The 20,633-nt window shown below is 30.8% G+C and overlaps 2 protein-coding genes and 1 long non-coding RNA gene across 10 annotated transcripts; 1 reads left to right on the top strand and 2 right to left on the bottom strand.

Moving 5' to 3' along the window:
* Window positions 1-1,758: 1,758 nt before the first annotated feature.
* LOC103857658 lies at window positions 1,759-7,554 on the bottom strand. 7 transcript variants are annotated; one of them, XR_004449549.1, is made up of 3 exons: window positions 4,594-7,554; window positions 4,262-4,457; window positions 1,759-4,178 (listed from the first exon to the last, which is right to left on the bottom strand). It is a non-coding gene; the product is annotated as an uncharacterized LOC103857658 (long non-coding RNA). The 7 variants fall into 7 exon arrangements; XR_004449552.1 differs by having other exon boundaries at window positions 4,617-7,554; XR_004449550.1 differs by having other exon boundaries at window positions 1,759-4,457; window positions 4,594-4,697; window positions 4,794-7,554.
* Window positions 7,555-8,266: 712 nt separating this feature from the next.
* LOC103829102 (E3 ubiquitin-protein ligase CIP8-like) lies at window positions 8,267-8,995 on the bottom strand. The gene has a single exon (XM_009104772.1). The coding sequence runs from the start codon at window positions 8,993-8,995 to the stop codon at window positions 8,267-8,269; it is 729 nt and encodes a 242-aa protein (XP_009103020.1).
* A 6,206-nt stretch (window positions 8,996-15,201) lies between these two features.
* On the top strand, window positions 15,202-20,587 carry LOC103828965 (protein FAM91A1). 2 transcript variants are annotated; one of them, XM_009104606.3, is made up of 11 exons: window positions 15,202-15,443; window positions 15,731-15,873; window positions 16,017-16,134; window positions 16,523-16,619; window positions 16,714-16,820; window positions 17,100-17,222; window positions 17,359-17,512; window positions 17,738-17,798; window positions 17,898-18,265; window positions 18,384-19,986; window positions 20,059-20,587. In XM_009104606.3, exons 2-11 carry the CDS (start codon window positions 15,746-15,748, stop codon window positions 20,300-20,302), a joined length of 3,003 nt encoding a protein of 1,000 aa, XP_009102854.1. In that variant the 5' UTR covers window positions 15,202-15,443; window positions 15,731-15,745; the 3' UTR covers window positions 20,303-20,587. The 2 variants fall into 2 exon arrangements, with proteins under 2 accessions (XP_009102854.1, XP_009102855.1); XM_009104607.3 differs by lacking the exons at window positions 15,202-15,443; window positions 15,731-15,873; window positions 16,017-16,134 and having other exon boundaries at window positions 16,517-16,619; window positions 17,092-17,222.
* The last annotated feature ends 46 nt before the right edge of the window (window positions 20,588-20,633 follow it).

Here is a 20,633-nt window from a genome sequence, read left to right as displayed (position 1 = left end):
CAAAAATGATTAGAAATAATGTGCAGATGTGTTATCTAAGTCAGTTTTACAAAGTACTACTATTCATAGTTCATCTATCATTAAAGTCCATCCTTTCTTAAACATTTTGAAATAACTGATACTAATTAATAATAAACTTTTAGCTGACAACAAAAATCAAATTTGTCTAATTATCGCTTAAATATTTTATTAATATTGTCTAAGAAGCTTTCAATTGATATCATAGTTTATTTTTTATTGGTTTTTTTTGTTAATTTTAGAGTTTTTTGTATTTAAGATTTTTTTCCATATTAAGCTTATATTTCTTTCACATAATATATATATATATATATGTCATAAAAATTACCATCAAATCAGTTTTACTTATTTATTATTTTGTTTATAATGAAAATACACTTTTTAAATAATTTAATTTAAAATAAAATTATAGATTAATTTATTGTATTCTAACAATTTGATTGATTTAATTAATTTGCTTTGGTGGATAACTTAAAAAGTTTTCATATGAATCGGGGAAAGCAAACTTATGTTGTTATATTATATTTATTTGTGTATATGTAATCTATATATAATGCTAGTGTAATAAAGAAAGAACATTATTTTTTTGTAACTTCAAAAAGATACATTATTAAAATTTGAAATTAATCAAAATTGAATAAATGGTAATTAAATAAATCTAATTATTTTTTATCTTGTTTAGTTGGATTCTCATGAAAAGAAATCGATAGGTTAAACAAATGTTTCAAAATTTGTTGTGTTATTGTTTTGTCTATAAATTACCAAATATATTGAATTGATATATTTAATTATTGCATCCTTAAATAATATTTTATTAAGACATTAGAGAACTATGTTTTGAGTTGTTTTGTCAAAATTGTACAAAAATTTATGTTTTTTCATATTTGTCACGAAAATTTATATGTTAACTTATTTTACAAAATTCTTAACTTTGTCACGAAAACAAAAATCTATGCTTTTTTCATATTTGTCAATGTTCTCACACTTTCAAAGAATATATTAGCTTAGTCACTTACTTATTTTTTTTACAAAACAAAGTACCGAAGTCTTGAAAGTTGAATCCATATTATTGTAAATGTACATAAGAGTTTGTGATTACATATTTAGTGTTGCTTGTATATTTGTCCAAGAAAGTTTCAATGGCTTAGTGGTGTATGCCCTATATTCATGTCATACTAACCCGGGTTCGATCCTTTCCTTTATATTGTTTTTTTCTTTTTTTCCGAAAAAGTAAATGAGATGACGTGACAACTTCGAACTCTTTGATTGGACGATTTTTTATGCCTACGTAGACACTCTAAGAGGAGCTTATATCCTCCTTTTAGTATAATATATACTAGGGGTTGGCCCGCCCTTCGGGCGGGTGAGTTTACAATAAAAATTATTTAATATTTCAATATGCTTTAACTTTATATAGCTTTTTAAAATATATACATATATTAAATTTAAGATTATATTGTAAATTTTATTAAAATTTGTTGGTTCAAGTTGAAAGACCACTAATGGATTTTAGTAAACATAGAATTATTAAATAAAACAAAAATAAGGAAAATGTAATGATTTATATTGCCTCTTTTGACTTTTATTTCACTTTTATATAGTTGAAGAAGATCTAAAAAACTGATACATTTTTCTAAGATTTTTAAATTTTAATATTTTACTCTAATTAATTTCTCACGATATTAATTATTTCATCTCCAACCTAAGTAAATTGAAAATATTATGTAATAAAATTATATTTTTTTATTATTTTAAAGTACTATATAAACAATTTCAATAATTTCATAGATAATTAATATATCTATTTGAGAACAAATGATGTTTCGTAATATATGTTTGTTTCACTTTATATTAGATTTTCAATTTATAATGAAATTTTATTTAGTTATAGGATTTTATTAATTATCTTTTGTAATCATTTTAGCATTTGTTAAACTTTGTATTATAACAAAATTATTTGTTGGAAATTTTGCTCAGGCTATTTGGAAATATTTTTTTACAGATTAATAGTTTTAAAAATTAATAAAATATTACAGTTTTAACTGAAGTTTACTTGTGTTTCACACCACATCATATCAAATAATTTACTTCGGATAAGGTAAGATGAACCAAAACGTATTTTAACCAAAATAACTTAAATGTAGCGTGGAGACGATCGTAGCGTTAATTAAGTTGGTGTTGTGTTAAGTTAAAAGAAGTTGGAAACTGGTTGGAACAATTTAATTAGAGGTTAATCATACTTTTTATAACTAAGATCTAGTCCTAATATTTAGTAGGGCTGGGAGAGTTGAGAGACGCAGTCTCAAAATCTCTATTTTCTATAACATGTACCTTGTTTTTAGTTCTTTTTCTTTTTGCCAAGGTAAATCTTAGTTTGTTTAAAATTTTGTAAAGTTTCACAAACACTTTTTTTATGGAATTTCACGTATATGGCAAAAACAATATATCTTTCGTAATTTAAGAATATTATGCATAGTGACATCTATCTATTCTATTAATTTAGAGTCATGTTTTTATTTACTTAAAAAGTTATCATTTAAGTTTTGGAGTTATTCACATATATTAGAAAAAAATATCTTTAATGATTTGGATCTTTTAGATATTACACTTTTTGGATCCATTTAAAACATATTTCATTAAAGATTATGTCCTTTGATGATTTGGACGTAATAATCAAACACAATGATAGAATAATTTATACATTTTACTAATATGTATTATTTTTTGTATATGTATTATTATTTGTTGTATAACATAATATTTTTTTTAATCTAATTTCTTTTATCGTAAATTAACACTAAGTTGTAAAATTCTATTTCAAGTATTTTTGTTCGTCTGATGTTGTTGCCATTGCTGTCAAAAACGGTACCTTCGCGTACATCAGTCATCTATATATCCTTAAAGCTTAGATATATTTATTGATCATTTGCATTTGTATTATGTATATCACTTATTGTTATGTTTTTGTATGCGAGTTGTGAATAATTATTAGAAGCAGACATAAACATTTGTAATATATGAAAACGAACATATCATTTAATTGCATTGGAAAAATTCCCAAATCTAAATGAATTCTTAAGTATAGTATAGAAGAATAATTATTGTGATGTATTAGTTTTGAATTTATTTAGTATGAAATTCGTGCTCGAAAAAATTACTTGTAAAAATAACACTTGCTTATTGTAGTTTTTTGTTAGTAAAACTTTCTATTGAATGTAGTATTGAGAAATAACATGTGTCTGGTTCGAGACCATTAACAAATCTTGTGTGTTATTTCTGAACCAGACACTTAAAATACATTTAATATTCAAGATAACCAAAACTTCATTTCACCGTCTTACTAACATGTGTCTGGTTCGAGACCATCAACAAATCTTGTGTCTTGTGTTTTCAGTCGTTACCAAAAGATCATTTCCCATCAAATGCTTTGAAAAAAGTCTCCAGTACAGCACCCAAAACGTACCTAAACAAAGTGTAGTCATTAGAAAGACTTGGACATCATGTGAAGCTTAACAGAGCACAAGAAAGCAACGATTGTCACACTTAAGAACGTTCCCATGAAATTTTCCTTGAAAGGGCCCAGGATTTAAGCTAACAAAGCTCCATCAACTGCTTTGCCAAGAAAGAAGCATTATCCCGACCTCCCAGCCAAGAGCAGGAGAAATGAGATAATATGGTCCCCAACCCACCCCGACCAAGGAAGTCGTTACAAAATAAACTTGTATCTCAGTTTTTGAAAACACTCAAATTTGGTTAAATTCTTTAGTTTACATGTTGAGCAATACAAAGGATTGAATTTCTTTTGTATTATTATCAGATGGCATTAGCAAAAGAATCAAACATTTATTGTTCCTAGTTATACGTTTATAACGCTAAGGTAGGTTATTTGGTTACTGAAAATTTTGCTGAGAATAAAAAGAACAAAAGACTCTGGATGAATGCAACAAAAAAAAAATGAAAGAAAGAAATGTTCTCTATCTATCCAAAAGGTAGTCACTCTTGTTGTCTTGGAGTTGCTCTCGGAGCTTTTGTTACGTCAAATTTGCTCAAACCACGGATCAGTTTGATGATATGAAGTTGTCTTTCTATTCCGATTGAGTTTGCTTCTTGTGGTTCTAGTAAACTACCAGTTCGTAGTTCGGGTCGAGAGCTTCAATGGCCTGTAGAGAGATTATAACATTGTGTAAAGAGTAAAGCTCCTTCAACAGGTTCTATAGAAGAAGAGTTGGTCCTAAATGTTTACCTGAAGCAGACTTCACACGCAGTGTATAATGGCTCTAGCGGAACCTGTATGGAGATAGTGAAGCCCTTTAGCGCATATCTCAAGCTTCTGTCTCCAGCTCAACCTAGGATTATCCGAGTCATACAGATGGTCTTTAAGCATTCCTTTTTTCATATACTCATACACAACGTTCATCTTACTTTCCTCATTGCAATACCTGATTAAAGAAACCAAATGCATGCGTCTGAACTGAGACAACATTTTGATCTATGTCCTGAATTTTTTTGATGTAAAGCTATATCGAGCTGATTACTATTTCTGTGTTAAAAAATTAAAAAAAAAGAAGACATTACATTCTGTGGTTGGAGATACTCACGGTCCAAAAAAGATTGATTCTGGTGAGATACCATGTAACAGAAAGCTTTCTTTCGTTGTTTGCTCTTTTATCTCAGGGACACTGCACTCAAAACAAAAGAGAACAGTTCGATCCAATTAATATTTTTAATATATTCAGTATTTTATCAGTGGAAGAGCAGAGAAGTTGGTTTCAAACCTTTGGATAAGGCACCAACGAAAGTGAAAGAAATTGTCGGTCAAGAAACGCACTAACAGATGGGTTACGTGAAAGTGGTCACCTGTGGGGAGATGTGATATAAGCATTTAGCTCAGACAGTGTTAACGTTCCGATCTTCTTAACACCACCATATTTTGTAGACGTTGAGGATGAACCTTCCTACCGAGACCAACCTTGTGGTGACCAACTCTGTATACGATTTATAACATGAAGAAATGTAAGTTATTTGCAGAGTAACAAAGGTTATAACTCCTTACTTTGTGAGATAACTTTGGCTGGCAATACTCTCATGGTCAAAAAAGAAATGTATTCCTGGAGTAGCATTTAGAAAAAAGTTGGCCTAAAATAACAGATGAGTGTTAGAAATGGTTACCTCCAACTAATTTAGGGTTGATATTGGTGGCTACAACAACCTTTGGTTCCACACCTGACATTACTAATTCCTCATCGATGAGCTCTGCGAGGTTGCCAAATACACTTATGCATGCGGGTCCGTCCCTGCAAAGTTGAGCATTCAGACAGTCGGACATTAACAATTAAATGACATTTTGCAACCCATAGCCTCCACCTTTCCACATATGAAAATATCAAAAGATACAGAGCAAAATGAATAAAAATTAATACCACTACACAAAGTTATAGACTTTTATCATGACATTCATCACATAATATATTTTTTTTAAAAAGTTTGATACAGAGAAACTAAGGGTTAAGAGAGAATGTTTTCCTATTCCAAACTTCTTCCTCTGTTCTGTACCAAAGACAAATAAAGTTGTATATATTAAATTGGATCCACAGTTCCTAAAATTAGATATCTCAGAATAGCAGGAAGCAGTCAACAACACAGAGAATGAACATTTTCCCTAACCACACACAGACTTAATTAGTACTTCAGGGAAGCATGTTAACTAAACCTGAAGATGTAATCTAGATGTCATGTAAACGACGTAAGGTCAGACGACAACAACCAAACCGCTAAGGGGATCTATGTGAAGCAAGTAATGAGTTCAGGCTTCAGACATGAGGCGTCAAGTGGATTAGTATCTCGGTCTAAGTGGTCCTTATGCCCCGCACCTCCCCCAATGATATCTGCAGAGAAACATAAGGATTAATGGCAGATTTTAGAGGATGAAATTAATTATAGGTCAGGTAATGAAGTGTCTAACTGGCAATTCAGTGTTTGTGTTCGCCAGTGACAATAGCTGGTCGAAATTTACAAAACCTGAAGCTCTTTGTTGGGCTAGGGTTATTGCTAGCTGAGATATCGACGAAACTTGTTTGCTCTACGAATCTGATTGAAACAGGGGCATCAGCGAATCTGAAGTTTTGGATGCTCCTGGTGACATCAAAAACAGTTAGCTCATAAAAGGATCCTTGTTTGAGCAGGTGTTTGAATCTAGATGGTGAAGGATTGAAATAAAATCATGGATTAAAGTAACTTATAAGAGATTAAAGAGAATCAGATAATCTTCCCGTCAATCAGAACCATGTCAACACCTATGAACTTACCCCTTTTCTCTGCAATGACCTTCCTTCAATTCTGAAAATAGAATCTGGAAATTAACCATTCATTTTTGGATCTTTTCTGGAGAACTCTTGAAAAAACGTTAGCAGACAGAAGAACTATGAAACTCACTTGTGAAATTGATCGGAGAAAAGAGTCATTTAAGAAGAGGTAATGGGTTTCATTGATTCAACTCGACGTTACCTCGTAGAACCGAGGCGAAGAGGAAAAGGTACGGCTGAATCTGAAGTGATTGAGTTGCCACGTGGCGAAAAAAAGCCCATATCTCCTAAATGACGTGGCTGCAGGAAGTGAGAGAAAACTCTCCTTTATAGTTATAGATATATAGATGACAATTCTCTTAAATAACTTTTTAAAGTTTTTATCACAAAACTAACTCTAAAAAGACCAAAATAACTTTTTTTTATTTTGAAAAAATTAAAAAGCTCCTCTAAGAACGTGGAGTCTCCTTACCTTAGAAGTCAGTAAAGCAAATTAGTGTTTTCAGTGCGACCTACCTTGCAACAACAATTGAAAATACACATATAATGATCTTGTTTATTAACTTAAACTTCAGAAACAATCAACGTGCTGTTAGAAATGAGAGAGTGAATCAGTACCGTCCACTTTCTAGTTTTATGCAAACTGTTAGAAAAGTCGTGAATGCAATAGGCAACGTCTGTTCGAACACGAGTTATTGCTATTGCTGCGAAGAAAAATCATTTCAGAGAACTTAGGATTCTTGAAAACATAACTGATAACACAAAATAAAAATGAATACCACTCACTTATGAGATGGCGATCTTTAGGAGAACACTCGACATGATTGGTAGCTTTGACTATGAATGGGATTGTTGTAGAGACAAAAGAGATTCATAATGATCGTTAGGCTCCATAAGCTTTACGCTATGGCTGCAGAATTCCCATCGAATGAGACTTTTTCAAATATGTGTGTTGGTGTTATAAAATAGAAGAACCCGTGTTTGTAGTCTTCATAGATGGATCAAGAACAAAGTGGAGATGCGCATTGTTTCTAGTAATATGCAACTTGGAACTTCTACGATGAAATATATTTGACTGCTTGTGACTGGCCAATTGGAGATTAGTTGTGTGTTGACATGTAATTTTTCTCTATTTTTACTAAATTTCTGTAAAATACATTTTACATTATGTAATTTTTCTAGTTGTTTTTTATATATATCTTTTTAAAAAAATTTAACTTCAATAAATATATCAATAATAACTCATGTGTCCAGAAAATAAAAGAATAAATTATTGCAAATGTAAAAGTGCTACGAATAAAATTAACATATTAATAGCGGTTAGGAAATGGTGCTGTAAAAGATACTATCTAAATTAGTTGAAGTTTTACTAAGTTTTATAGCTACACCAAACTTACTAAAAGTTATCCAAAACTTTATAGTTACACCAAATTTACTAAGTTATAGCATTCTGGGTTCGTAAGTTATGGAGAAGAATATCCGAATTTTATGAGCCGGGTTTAGATTGTCCGCGAAATACTCTTGATAGGCTTGTAATTATGCAAGTTTCTCTTGATTTAGTTTTTACTAATTTTCCATTTAAATAAAGTTTTATTAAATTAATTTTTGGAGGAGTACGAAAAAAAAAATTCTTCAGTTAAGAGCACTGGAGCATTTGATTCACCTCTAAAAATTTTGATGGTCATGGTAGGTTTCTGGATCCCTTGAGTTGTATGTAATTATCTTATTAAAAACAATATTACTTGGCCTTGTTATATAGACTTGCAAGCGATTGCAAAATTTCATAGAAGTTTTAAAGGTCATTCCTCTAGAAATGATATTATTAAGTTTTGATAGATTTCTTGGCTTGAGATTTAAAGGTCATTTAATGATTAGAGAGGAGAAGCTGAAGAAAAAGAAGAAGAAGAACAAGAACAAGAAGCAAGCAGATTACATGTTGACTTCAATCAATGAGCAAAATGACCCGTATATCTGTTTGGTCTTCCCTTCCTAGATGTTCGCCTTCTCGTCTCAAAAACATGATGGTTGTTATTTTCTTCTCTTTCACTCATCAAAGAAGAAGAAGAAGCACCAGCAGAAACAGAAGAAGCACCAGCAGAAACAGTCAAATGTGGTTCTTCTCTTGCTCTCTTCCTCTCATACCGGAGATCATCAGTCGGAAGCTGGAACCTACAAACAGGACACGAGTTTCTTGTCTCTAACCATGGCAAAATACAATTATCATGGTAAAAATGTCCACATGGAAGCTTCTTCCCTATTTCACTCATCACCATGGCATCTTTACACACAGCACACATCACAGCCGTCCTCTCTCCTTCCTCAGAAGAAGTAGAACCAACCTCAAAAGTCTCTAACGCCTCAACCGCTGACTTCGCAGCTGGTGGTGCTCCTCTCCTTCCACCAATATTATCGGCGACTCGTTCCAATGTATTTGGAGGCGAAGCTTCGTGCCTAGACCATAAGCGGTTGATTACTCTCTCTAGGTTACTTTCTCTTCGCTGATGGAGCCCGTACGACTGCACTTCAATCTCAGTTGAATGAGCGGCGGGAATCGCCTGGATTAACCTGACGAAACCGTTGTTGCATTCGCAGCACAGGACCTCGTCGTCTAAGGTTCTAACGGCTACATGTTTGAAGCAGCGGTAGCACCAGTATGACTCCTGAGCGTCGGACATGGTTCTTTCTTTGCGTAAAATCGGTTTTGGTTTTATGTTTTGAGTTGTGTTTTTCTTTAGACCATTATAATAATAATAAGGTGGTCATGCTACTTATACACAGCTAAAAGACTTGACTCTTGGTCCAAATTCATTCATAGTTTTATCATAGAAGTAGAATAAAATCTGCACCCTGCGCGGGTTGAGTATCGTATATAGAATTTGTTTTTTTTTTCTCTTACAAAGATTATTGAATCTGATTTTCTTTGAAAAAGGATGAATGAAAGTACATTTCTATATACTTATGCAAATATGAAAACAAATATATCATTACCATTTAATCACGGTTCTTTTAACTAGATTTCACGTACAAATCCGATCCAGTAAAAGTTCATTCTCATTAAGCTGACTTTAAATATTCACATCCCAATTGATTAGTCTTACCATTAATACTACCTTAAACGCGACGATTAGATAAGAATGAATCAAAATCATATAAGATTTTAGGTGGCATGCTTCCAGACAACAAAGATTAGATAAGACCGTATCAAATTAGTTCCACAAAAGTTAAATATCTCCATAATAATATCTGGAAATCTCAATTTCCTATATACCGCACATATGTTAAATTTAAAAACGGCTAATTACAATTTTTTCTTAATAAATTACAAAATTTATATTTAACACCACCATTATAATTTTATTTTTGATAATTTTGTCACTTTGATTTTAAAATTTAAAAACGCGTTAAAAAATACATTTTCATAAAAAGGAAAGTTCACAAAAATAAGATTCATATATATTTAAAAAATATAATTTCCTTTTTTAAAACAATCTCACACATCATAATAAATTTTTTAAAGGTAAAATTTTTTAATTAGATTTTAATTTTAAATTATTTTTCTTTATACTGGTTTCCAAATAACATATATAAAATGAAATATCTTTCTAAAATAAAAAGTGTTATGTTTTATATGTATACTTGATTTCATAAAAAACGTACAAAAACACCTATCATACTTTAGTTTGTAAATGAATATCATTTTAAACATTCTTTTATAAACTAAAAATCTGGAAAAAAAATTGGTGTATCTTTTACAAAAATAATAATTAATATTTAAAATGATCTTAAGAAGCCTAACAAATTTATTAGAAAATATAAGTAAGAGATTTGTTTACTATAAACCTATTTTAATAAAATAACTAGATTCTTACCCGCGTTGAACGCATGTTATATTTTGATTATTTTAAATTATTTGAATTTTAAATTTATTTTTGTATAAGAAAATTATATTGTTATTAACTGTTTCTTTAAAATATTTGATTTGTTATGATAAATAATATATATAAAACATATCATTTTATTTTTATCATATATTTTTAAAAATATTTATTTTATATTTGTGAACATAAACTGAAAAGTATTTTACAATGTAAAATATATTAATTCTTGAACATATGAAGAGTAAACTAGTACAAACTTCAAAATTGTATTATAGCGCATAATAATTATGTTTTAACCTCTAATCCAAGTTTTAAATTCAAAATCATAATTTGATAATATATATAATGCTTTAATTAAAAAATAGTAATTATAAAATATATGTTATGTAAATTTAATGTTTATTTTATTTTAAGAAAATAAAATAATCATTTGTTATTTATAAGATTTTGTAGATTTTTATTTAAAATTTAAAAATAAATAAATATAGAAATATATACTCTGGATAGTGAATAATATATCTTATCATATTTGTTTTTTTAAATATTCTAATTTTGAGAGAAAAACTTCAAATGTCTGATAAGGAAAAAAACACATTTGTTAAAGATATTTTTAATTGATTTAAACATAATATATATATTGAATTTTTTCATAAAATTTGTTATTTTTAACAAATATGTTAATTTAGAAATAAATCTGAATACTTGGTCTAATCATGCAACTCATCTATTAATATACTAAATTATGTAAATGATTGGAATACATATTATGGACTGACCATTTGTTTAGAATTTCATTTGATATGTTCATAAATAAAGTTAAAAACAAAAATAAATTATGTGATATATTTTTTAAATTCCATATAAGCTATTGAAATTTGGTTGATATCAATTTTGAAAGATTAAAATCTATTATATATTATGTTTGTATAATTTCATAAATAGTTCATATATTGTTATAACAACGTATGTTTATACAAATATGTGACAAAATATTATCAAGGAAAAATATTTTATACATTTAAAAATTTTACACACGTAAATGTGTAAACACCTAAAAATGTTATATATTTTTAAATTATATAAATTTATAGTATTGGTTAAGTATTTGGATAAGATGTATAAAATCTAGGGGAAATTTCATGTGTATCACTTTCATATTACAACTTTTCATTTTTACCATCACTAAATAAACATTTTCAAAAATGTCTTCTTCATTAAATGACAAAAGACTCTTAGAGCATCAGTATTGGACGTCCTTATTAATTTTGGCCCAAAAGAAAAATAAAAAATGGATTAATTTGTTAAGGATTGTGTCTAAAAGTCCCAGAATAAGAAGTTTGTGGGCTCGTCCTGGGCTCGTCCTTCGTCAGACATGGTGAAAAAACAATATAAAACTCTAAGGACCACCAAATAAGTCCCATTGATAATCATGCCCTTATATCTTTGTTCTCTATATAAATAATAAATTATTATTTAAATAAATTAAAAATAAAATAAAAATAATAAAATAAATTAATATTTTTTATTTTTTGAATTATACTTTTTCACATTCGAAGTTTTTTAATATATTTTTTTAATCTTTTTTTTATTTTTTTTTTCAAATTTTCTTTTTGAAAATCAAAAATTATGTTTGAAACTATTTTAATATTTTTTTATATTTTTAAGTATTTATTTATATATTTATTAGAATCTTAAATTTCATATTTTTTATATTTATTTATATTTTTATTATATTTATTTATAGCACATTCATAGTACCTCTTTTCATGTTTACACTAACCACTTTTACCCTCACTTTTAATGAGATTTATAAAAAATATAAATAAATATAAAAAATATGAAATTTAAGATTCTAATAAATATATAAATAAATACTTAAAAATATAAAAAAAAATATTAAAATAGTTTCAAACATAATTTTTGATTTTCAAAAAGAAAATTTGAAAAAAAAATCGAAAAAGATTAAAAAAAATATATTTAAAAACTTCGAATGTGAAAAAGTATAATTCAAAAAATAAAAAAAATAAAAATTTATTTTATTATTTTTATTTTATTTTTAATTTATTTAAATAATAATTTATTATTTATATAGAGAACAAAGATATAAGAGTCTTTTGTCATTTAATGAAGAAGACATTTTTGAAAATGTTTATTTAGTGGTGGTAAAAATGAAAAGTGGTAATATGAAAGTGGTAAACATAAAATTTCTCCTTCCAAAAGGCAAATTGCCACAAATAGCATATTCATAGTACCAATTTTTATGTTTACACTAACCACTTTTACCTTCACTTTTAATGAAAGGTAAAAGACAAATATACCATTAGGGTTAACTAATCTAGACTTAGGGTTTAAAGTTGAAGGGTGGGGTAGGGTTTTTGGAATGTGAAATTTAGGATTCTAATAAATATATAAATAAATACTTAAAAATATATAAAAAACATTTTTAAAAATAGTTTCAAACATAATTTTCGTTTTTCAAAAAGAAATTTGAAAAAAAAAATTCGAAAAGAAAATTTCAAAAAAAAAAAATTTATAAAAAGTTCAAATTTGAAAAAGTTTAATTCGAAAACATAAAAAAAAAAAGGAAATTGCCACAAATACCACATTCATAGTACCACTTTTCATGTTTACACTAACCACTTTTACCTTCACTTTTAATGAAGGGTAAAATACAATTATACCCTTAGGATTAACTAATCTAGACTTAGGGTTTCGAGTTGAGGGGTGGGGTACGGTTTTTGGAAAGTGAAATTTATGATTCTAATAAATATATAAATACTTAAAAAATATATAAAAAATTTTTAAAAATAGTTTCAAACATAACTTTCGTTTTTCAAAAAGAAATTTGAAAAACAATTAAAAAAAAATTCGAAAGAAAAATTCAAATTTTTTTTTTATTATAAAAAAGTTCAAATTTGAAAAAGTGTAATTCGAAAACATAAAAAAATACATTTTTCTCTTTTTTTTTTTTACTTTTTTTTAATTTTTTTAATTTTTATTATTATTTTTATTATTATTTTTTGTTATTTATTTTATTTTTTTTTTTTTTTATTTTTTTTATTTTTTTTTAATTTTTTTAATTTTTTTATTATTTTTATTTAAATAATAATTTATTATATATATAAATAACAAGGGCATAATAGTCTTTTGCCACTTAATAAAGAAGGTATTTTTGAAAATGTCTCATTAGTGGTTGTAAAAATGAAAAGTGGTACCATGAAAGTTGTAAACATGTAATTTCCCCAAAAAAAATTACTTTTTTAATTCGCAATTTAAATAACATAAACTATGATATCTTTGATAAATTATATGTTTATTCAGTTTGCATACCTTTTTCTTAGTTTTTAATTTTTATTCACTTTTTTTCAAGCAACATAAATTAAAAATATATAAACATTAACCAAACCTAATTTACCACTAAAATTTTCTGTAAGGCTTAATATTTTGATTTTGATTTTTTATTATACAACCCAATATACATATGATAAAAATATATGCTGTCAAAAAAAAAAATATATATATATATATATACAAACCAATATGATTTTTTTTATGGTTGAAACTATTTAGAATGTTTTTAATTTATCTTTTATATAGCTAAAGCATAAAGGTACTTGGAATTTACAAAAAAAAATTATTTTGTAAATAATGATATCCTTTCATTATTTTCAAAATTTTATCGGTAATGTGCGTTTATGAAACTTCATATTTATCATCACCTTAGTTTTTTTATATTATTTTTACAAACTAAAATATTTCAAACTATATAAAAGTTTATGAAATTATAATCACATATTAAGACGAAGAACTAGACTAATACAATAAATTAAACTAATAAAAACTGTTTAACTAGAATCAAAAGTAGTTGTATATAATTGAAGAATTATATGTAATTCAATTAATATAACTCACAAAATGAGTAAGAACACAAAATAAATATATTATTAAAACTTGTAATCTATTCAGAACAAAAAAAAAATATTATGGTTAAAATTGGAAAAGTAAATGCATTCCAATACATCCAAGTAATAACCAAATCAGCTAGATATATATTCAAAATTACATGTCTAATTAAAATAAAATTAATATTATTTAATTAATTCATACATATAACCCATGGCATATAACTGAAAAATGATTTAGTGAGGGATTTGTTGTAGATTTGACATTGCGATTGTTTCTGATGTTGATGTTCTAGTTTAGCTCGGTGATGTTCCCTTCAGGGTTGGGATATCACTCAAGATTTTTGCTCCTTAGTTCAGCCTCAATGTTACATTATTCTATGGAAAGGTGGTGAGTAATTACTGGATCATGAGTCCCAACTCTAATTTGCATTGTCTTTCTATATATTGCTTGTCTACTGTTTTAAAATTTATCGGTTATTTTGGTTAGTATCATGTCTCCTTCTTTTGGGCTACTGTCTTCCGGAATTTATTTATGTTCCACCGGCTTATGCATTTCACCTTGTATCTTTTCAGTCAATGAAATGAATTTTTGAATTAAAAAAGAGAGGTGAAAAGGAAATTACATAATAAGAAAATAGAAAAATAATTTAGATAAACATAGTAACTTCATTGAAAAAAAACGTAGTAACTTCATTTAAAATTTGTTTTTCTTCTCTCGGTCCAAATTCATTAATAGCTTTTAAGTTTAGAAAAAATATAGAATATGATAATTCTCATCAAAAAAAAAAAGAGATTATAAACTATGTTCTTACCCTGAAAGAGGATGAATGAAAGATACAACTGCAAAAAAATAGTTAACTAACAGTTTTAACATTTTATAAAAATAAAATATTCAATGGCTTTTTAGTTTTAACCTAATTGATTGATTCATTTTCGTTTTTATATTGTTCTCGTAGAGGTTAACTGGATTGTTCTTATATTTTCCTTTGAGAGTCTTTTAGAGAGTAAGCTGCTTTTCAGGTGAATGTGGGTATAAATCTTTATACTTTTTTTTTTTTGATCAAAAAAAAAATTATAAAGATTATAACAAAATAATATGATATAACAAAATAGAGACGCAGAGACGTGTGCAAATGAATGAGGAGGAGTTTGGGCCTACATTTCTAATTTTTTTTTAATAGATTATGATGTTTGGGCCCACATATCATTTGAAAGCTCTTACCTTCCCTTCCCAGCTTAGGCCCAGGGAGCGTACATAGTCGTAGGTCGCTTCGCTTCAGATCTCATGAGATTCCGGTGAAGAAAACTTTAGTTTTCTCTTGAATCGCCGGTGAGCTCAGGTAATCTCCGATCGCCACTCGTCTTCTTCAATTCACCATCTTCGAGTTTCTTATTCTGTTACGGATCACTAGTCTCGAGATCGCTGCATTTAGTCGCCGATGTTCTTTGGATTTCATAATTAGACTGCATTTCTGTGTTCCAGTAAACTTATACGCAAACGAAGACGATTAGGGTTAGGAATTGATCTTAGGCTCTGCGATCTTGTCGGTGGAAAGACTTCTTTGAATTGAGATTCAAGCTTATTTGGATTTTGTTTTATTTTTGATGTCATTGTTTTACTTGGAAGATACGGAACTGAAAGATGCAGCACACTCCAGTCACCATAGAGGACCAGTTGATATCGAAAGCTGTAAGGGAAGAATGTCCATGGGAGAACCTCCCTAAGCGACTTCAGTCTATTCTTGGTTCCAAGGAGGAATGGCATAGAAGGTTTGTATACTAGCTTGACGTTCTTTAGCAATGAACGTTAATGTCATTATTGGTGTTGAGCTGCTTTCTAGCATTTCTATGTTCTACCTTTTGGGTAGCAGCAGTATCCTTTTTTCATTGTTTTTTATTATTGTTTTATGCAGGGTTATTGAGCATTGTATTAAAAAGAGACTCCTTTGGAATACTTGTTTTGCTTGTAAAGTTTGTAAAGAAGGTGAATATTATGAAGATATGATGCGTTACTTGCGCAAGAATCTGGCGGTAAGTGTTGATGGATTACTACTCTTTAAGAAATCTTCCTTTTAATTATTTTAATGGCATTCTAGAGTAGAGTTAATAGCCTATCATTTTCTATATTTTTTTCTCTTTTCTTGTCTTCCTCCCTCTTTGTTTTGTATTCATTGGCTTCTCTGGAAATTACTGAAGTGACAAAATATCTGGCTAGGATATGGGATGATTAGTAATAGTGGCAAACAAGGTTTATTTTTAGACAAGTCTGTGATGTTAATGCTACTGTTATGAAAGAGAGCTATGATTTCACACTGTTGATACAAGGCGAGATGCTTTTATATAGATTTGGACATTTTTTTCTTCTTCTTGTTACTATCACAGGATCCGTAATCTTAATTTCTTTAACATATACCTGCAGCTGTTTCCTTATCACCTTGCGGAGCATGTTTGCCGTGTGATGAGGATATCACCTTTCAGATACTACTGTGATATGATATTTGAAGTCATGCGAAATGGTATATTGTTGCTTCACTTTATAGCTCACTTTTCACTTAAAGTTCTACTAGCCAGCGAGTTTTTCATCCTCATTCCTTTTTTAATTGGACACAGAGCAACCTTACGACAGTATCCCAAACTTCAGTGCGGCAGATGCTTTCAGGCTTACGGGCATAGGGAGAAATGAATTCATTGATATCATGAATAAATGCAGATCTAAGGTACTTCTGCATCTATAATCTGCTCTGATATATTATCCAAGTTACACTCTTGATATTTTATTTTGCTTTGACTTCCTACTTGGAGAATCTGTTTGTGTATAAAATACGGGAATTCAAAGTTTACGAAATTCAAGATATAGTGTTTCCTGATTTCATTTTCTGACACTGTAATTCGTAAAGAAATTATCGTAAAGAATCACTTTTCCTCGAGCCAATAAGTGGATGTTGTCCAGCTTCCTTATGTCTTAATTCTTTTCATGTATGTGTTGAGCTTTCCAGAAAATTATGTGGAAGCTGAACAAATCGATTGCGAAAGATTTCTTACCTACTCAGCCTGTGGATTTCCCTATTGACCCGTGGTGGGGTGTTTGCCTTGTTAACTTCACCATAGAAGAGTTTAAGGTGATCTAAGCTTGTCTATATCTTTTATGCTTCTTGCTTTTGAAACCAATTTTGCTCGTAGTGAACTACTGAGATGTCACTGCAATCGTATTGTTCCTTGTCTGATCGCAGATCTTAATTTTTGTTCTTTGCATAGAAACTTTCAGAAGATGAGACGGCCACAATAGATAAAATTTGCAAGGAGGAAGTTAATGCATATGTCCTCTTTGATCCGGAAGTCATAAAAGGTCTATACCAAAGAGGATTGATATATTTTGATGTCCCAGTCTACCAGGATGACCGCTTTAAAGGTGAGTTTATATTTGCCAATATTCATACACTATGTTGTTATAAAAGTCTCCGCATCTACGTACTTCAAGGTTGGAGAATGTTGAATCTTTGCCAATACAATTTCATGCTATTTTTATTTACTTGGAACAAAGCCGGGAGTCTGCTCTCAGATTCCAGTATGTCAATATCGGATTTTGTCTCGTGAGACTAAGATTTCACTGACATGCATTGCATCGCTGTTTCAGTTTCAAAGCTTGAAGGGTTCATCTCCAACAGAGAGCAGTCTTATGAAGATCCCATTGAAGAGTAAGGAATCTATTGCGCGCTACATGGAAGCTTAGCTCATCTTGGATGTAGTTCCCTGAGATTATATAGAATTCTAATTGCTGCAAGTTCATTTTGCAGATTACTCTATGCAGTTTTTGTAGTTTCAAATGAGAACTCAACAGTTGTAGAGCTGGCATCCACTTTGCAAGCTGACCTAGCTCAATTACAGGCTGCTGCGTCTTTTGTTTGCCGCTTGGGGTGGGCTGTAAAGCTAATTGATCCGGCTTCTGTGCTTCATGACAAGATTATGCCCGGGTCTCCACGTGCCATCCTCAGTGATGAAGACGATACTCGTGCTTCCTACATGTCTGCTGATGGTGAGGCGGCTCAAAATGGAGATAATTTAGGGACAGAAAGCTCTGTATTACGTTCGAGTCATGTTCGAGTTGCTTTCATAGTCGATGCTAACATAACATCATATCTAATGATGGGTTCTGTCTCACCAGGTATCCTTTCCTAGTTCCATTTGATGCGCAACTTATAATTATTGATAGCCCATAATATCAACTATACTTTTTGCATTATTCTAATACATTCCATCCATGTTAATGAATACTGCTATAGGATTGAAGTCTCATGCTGTAACACTCTATGAAGCTGGAAAGCTCGGGCATACTAGTATCCCGGACCTTTGCAAGGATTTGAGCACATTAGAGGGAGCAAAATTTGAGGGTGAACTGCAAGAATTTGCAAATCATGCCTTTAGCCTTCGTTGTGTTCTGGAATGTTTGATATCTGGTGGAGTTGCTACTGATACAGCAGTTGATACGATGGGACCAGGAACTTCGATTAATGATGAGGCTGTAACTCTTCTTGCTGATGTTAATTCTCCTGATAATTCTGGAGATTCTTTAACCAGCCAAAATAGTGAGGCTTCAATGGTTTCAGATACCCCTCACGAGGATCCCATTTCGACAGAGCGTGTCCCTGAAAGCTCTGAACATGAAGCAGCTGCAACTACACTGGCCGATGATACTACTGCCTTGACCGAGACCCTTAGTTCTAACCTAAGCCTTGAGAATGACGGGAAGCCGATCACCGTAGAAGGACCCGACACCAGTAAAGGAAACAAGAAAAGGAAGAGATATCGCGTTGATATTCTTCGTTGTGAAAGTCTGGCTTCTCTAACACCAGTTACTCTAGATCGTTTGTTTTCCCGAGACTACGACATTGTTGTTTCAATGGTTCCTCTTCCACTGACGACTGTTCTACCTGGACCTTCAGGCCCAGTTCATTTCGGTCCTCCCTCCCATTCATCGATGACACAGTGGATGAAACTGGTATTGTATTCAACCGTGGGCACTGGGCCTTTGTCGGTTATCTTGATGAAAGGGCAGTGTCTGCGGATGCTTCCTGCTCCACTAGCTGGCTGTGAGAAAGCTCTCATTTGGTCTTGGGATGGATCTTCGGTTGGTGGCCTAGGAAACAAGTTTGAAGGTAACTTGGTCAAGGGAAGTATACTGTTACACTGTTTGAATTGCCTTCTCAAATGCTCAGCTGTTCTCGTTCAGCCTCTCAGCAAGCATGATCTTGATAGCTCTGGACGAATTGTTACTTTAGATATACCATTACCCCTGAAGAACTCTGATGGCTCTATTCCTCATTTCGCGGACGAGCTTGGACTTCCCCTTGAGGAAAACACAAAGTTGAACTCTCTCTTAACCAAGCTGGCGAACAACATGGAACTGTGGACTGTCGGTTACATCCGCCTTTTGAAACTCTTTAAAGCAAAGGATCCAGCAGGCTACTTTTCTCCAGATGATGATGAGAAGTATGAATGGGTCCCTTTAACCGTGGAGTTTGGTCTGCCACTTTTCAGTCCAAAGCTATGCAACCATATCTGCAAAAGGATCGTCTCATCAGAGTTACTTCAAGCAGATTCGCTCATGGAACAGCACAATGCAATGCAGTGCATAAGGAAAAGGTTGAAAGATATATGCGCACAGTACCAAGCAACAGGTCCAGCTGCTAAACTTCTCTACCAGAAAGAACAAGCAAAGGAGGCTCCTCGTAGTAAGCTCATGAACTATGCAAGCGGCAAATGGAACCCACTCGTGGACCCTTCCTCCCCAATTTCAGGTGCCTCGAGCGAATTTCAACGGTTGAAACTAGCTAATCGCCAACGTTGCCGGACTGAAGTTCTAAGCTTCGATGGTAGCATCCTCAGGTCAGTTTAGTTTCTTGAATTTTATTTATTTCTTGTCTCAGATTTTGAGGAACTTTTTGGGGGTGGTGGCAGATCCTACACTTGCCCTGTATATGAAGCTGCCACTAGGACCATAGACGAGAATGCGCCTTCAACTGCAACAAAGGCAGATGCAGATGAAGCAGATAGCCGAGAAGTGGTTCTTCCAGGACTGAATCTTCTGTATGATGGTTCAGAGTTGCACCCTTTTGACATTGGTGCTTGCCTTCAAGCTCGTCAACCAGTTGCTCTCATTGCAGAAGCTGCTGCTGCATCTGCTATCCTCGCCCCCAAGTAGTAAACTCCCATGGAGGCTCTCTCCAAAAATTTCACAGGACATCAAGTGAAAGGTGAAATATTTCGACAGAAATCTTGAATCTTATCAGTGTTTTAATTTTTTTTTTTTTTTTTTTTTTGCTAAAATCAGTGTTTCAAAGTTTTAGTAGTCAGTCCTCTTTTGCAGCTGCATATAAACTTTGGGTTATTTCGGTTACACAAGTTCATGACCAAATAATTTCGGTTTGGATTTGGGTTGGTTTGATGTGAATTTTGTTTAATTTGATGAAAATCTGATTCGAAGACATGCAAAGAGAGACTTTGATTTTTAGAGCAACTAAACCAGAAAGTAG

Source organism: Brassica rapa, chromosome A07 (genome assembly GCF_000309985.2).
Source record: "Brassica rapa cultivar Chiifu-401-42 chromosome A07, CAAS_Brap_v3.01, whole genome shotgun sequence".
NCBI lineage: Eukaryota > Viridiplantae > Streptophyta > Magnoliopsida > Brassicales > Brassicaceae > Brassica > Brassica rapa.
The sequence above is the reverse complement of the archived record's forward strand: the minus strand, read 5'-3'. Positions and strand labels throughout refer to the sequence as shown.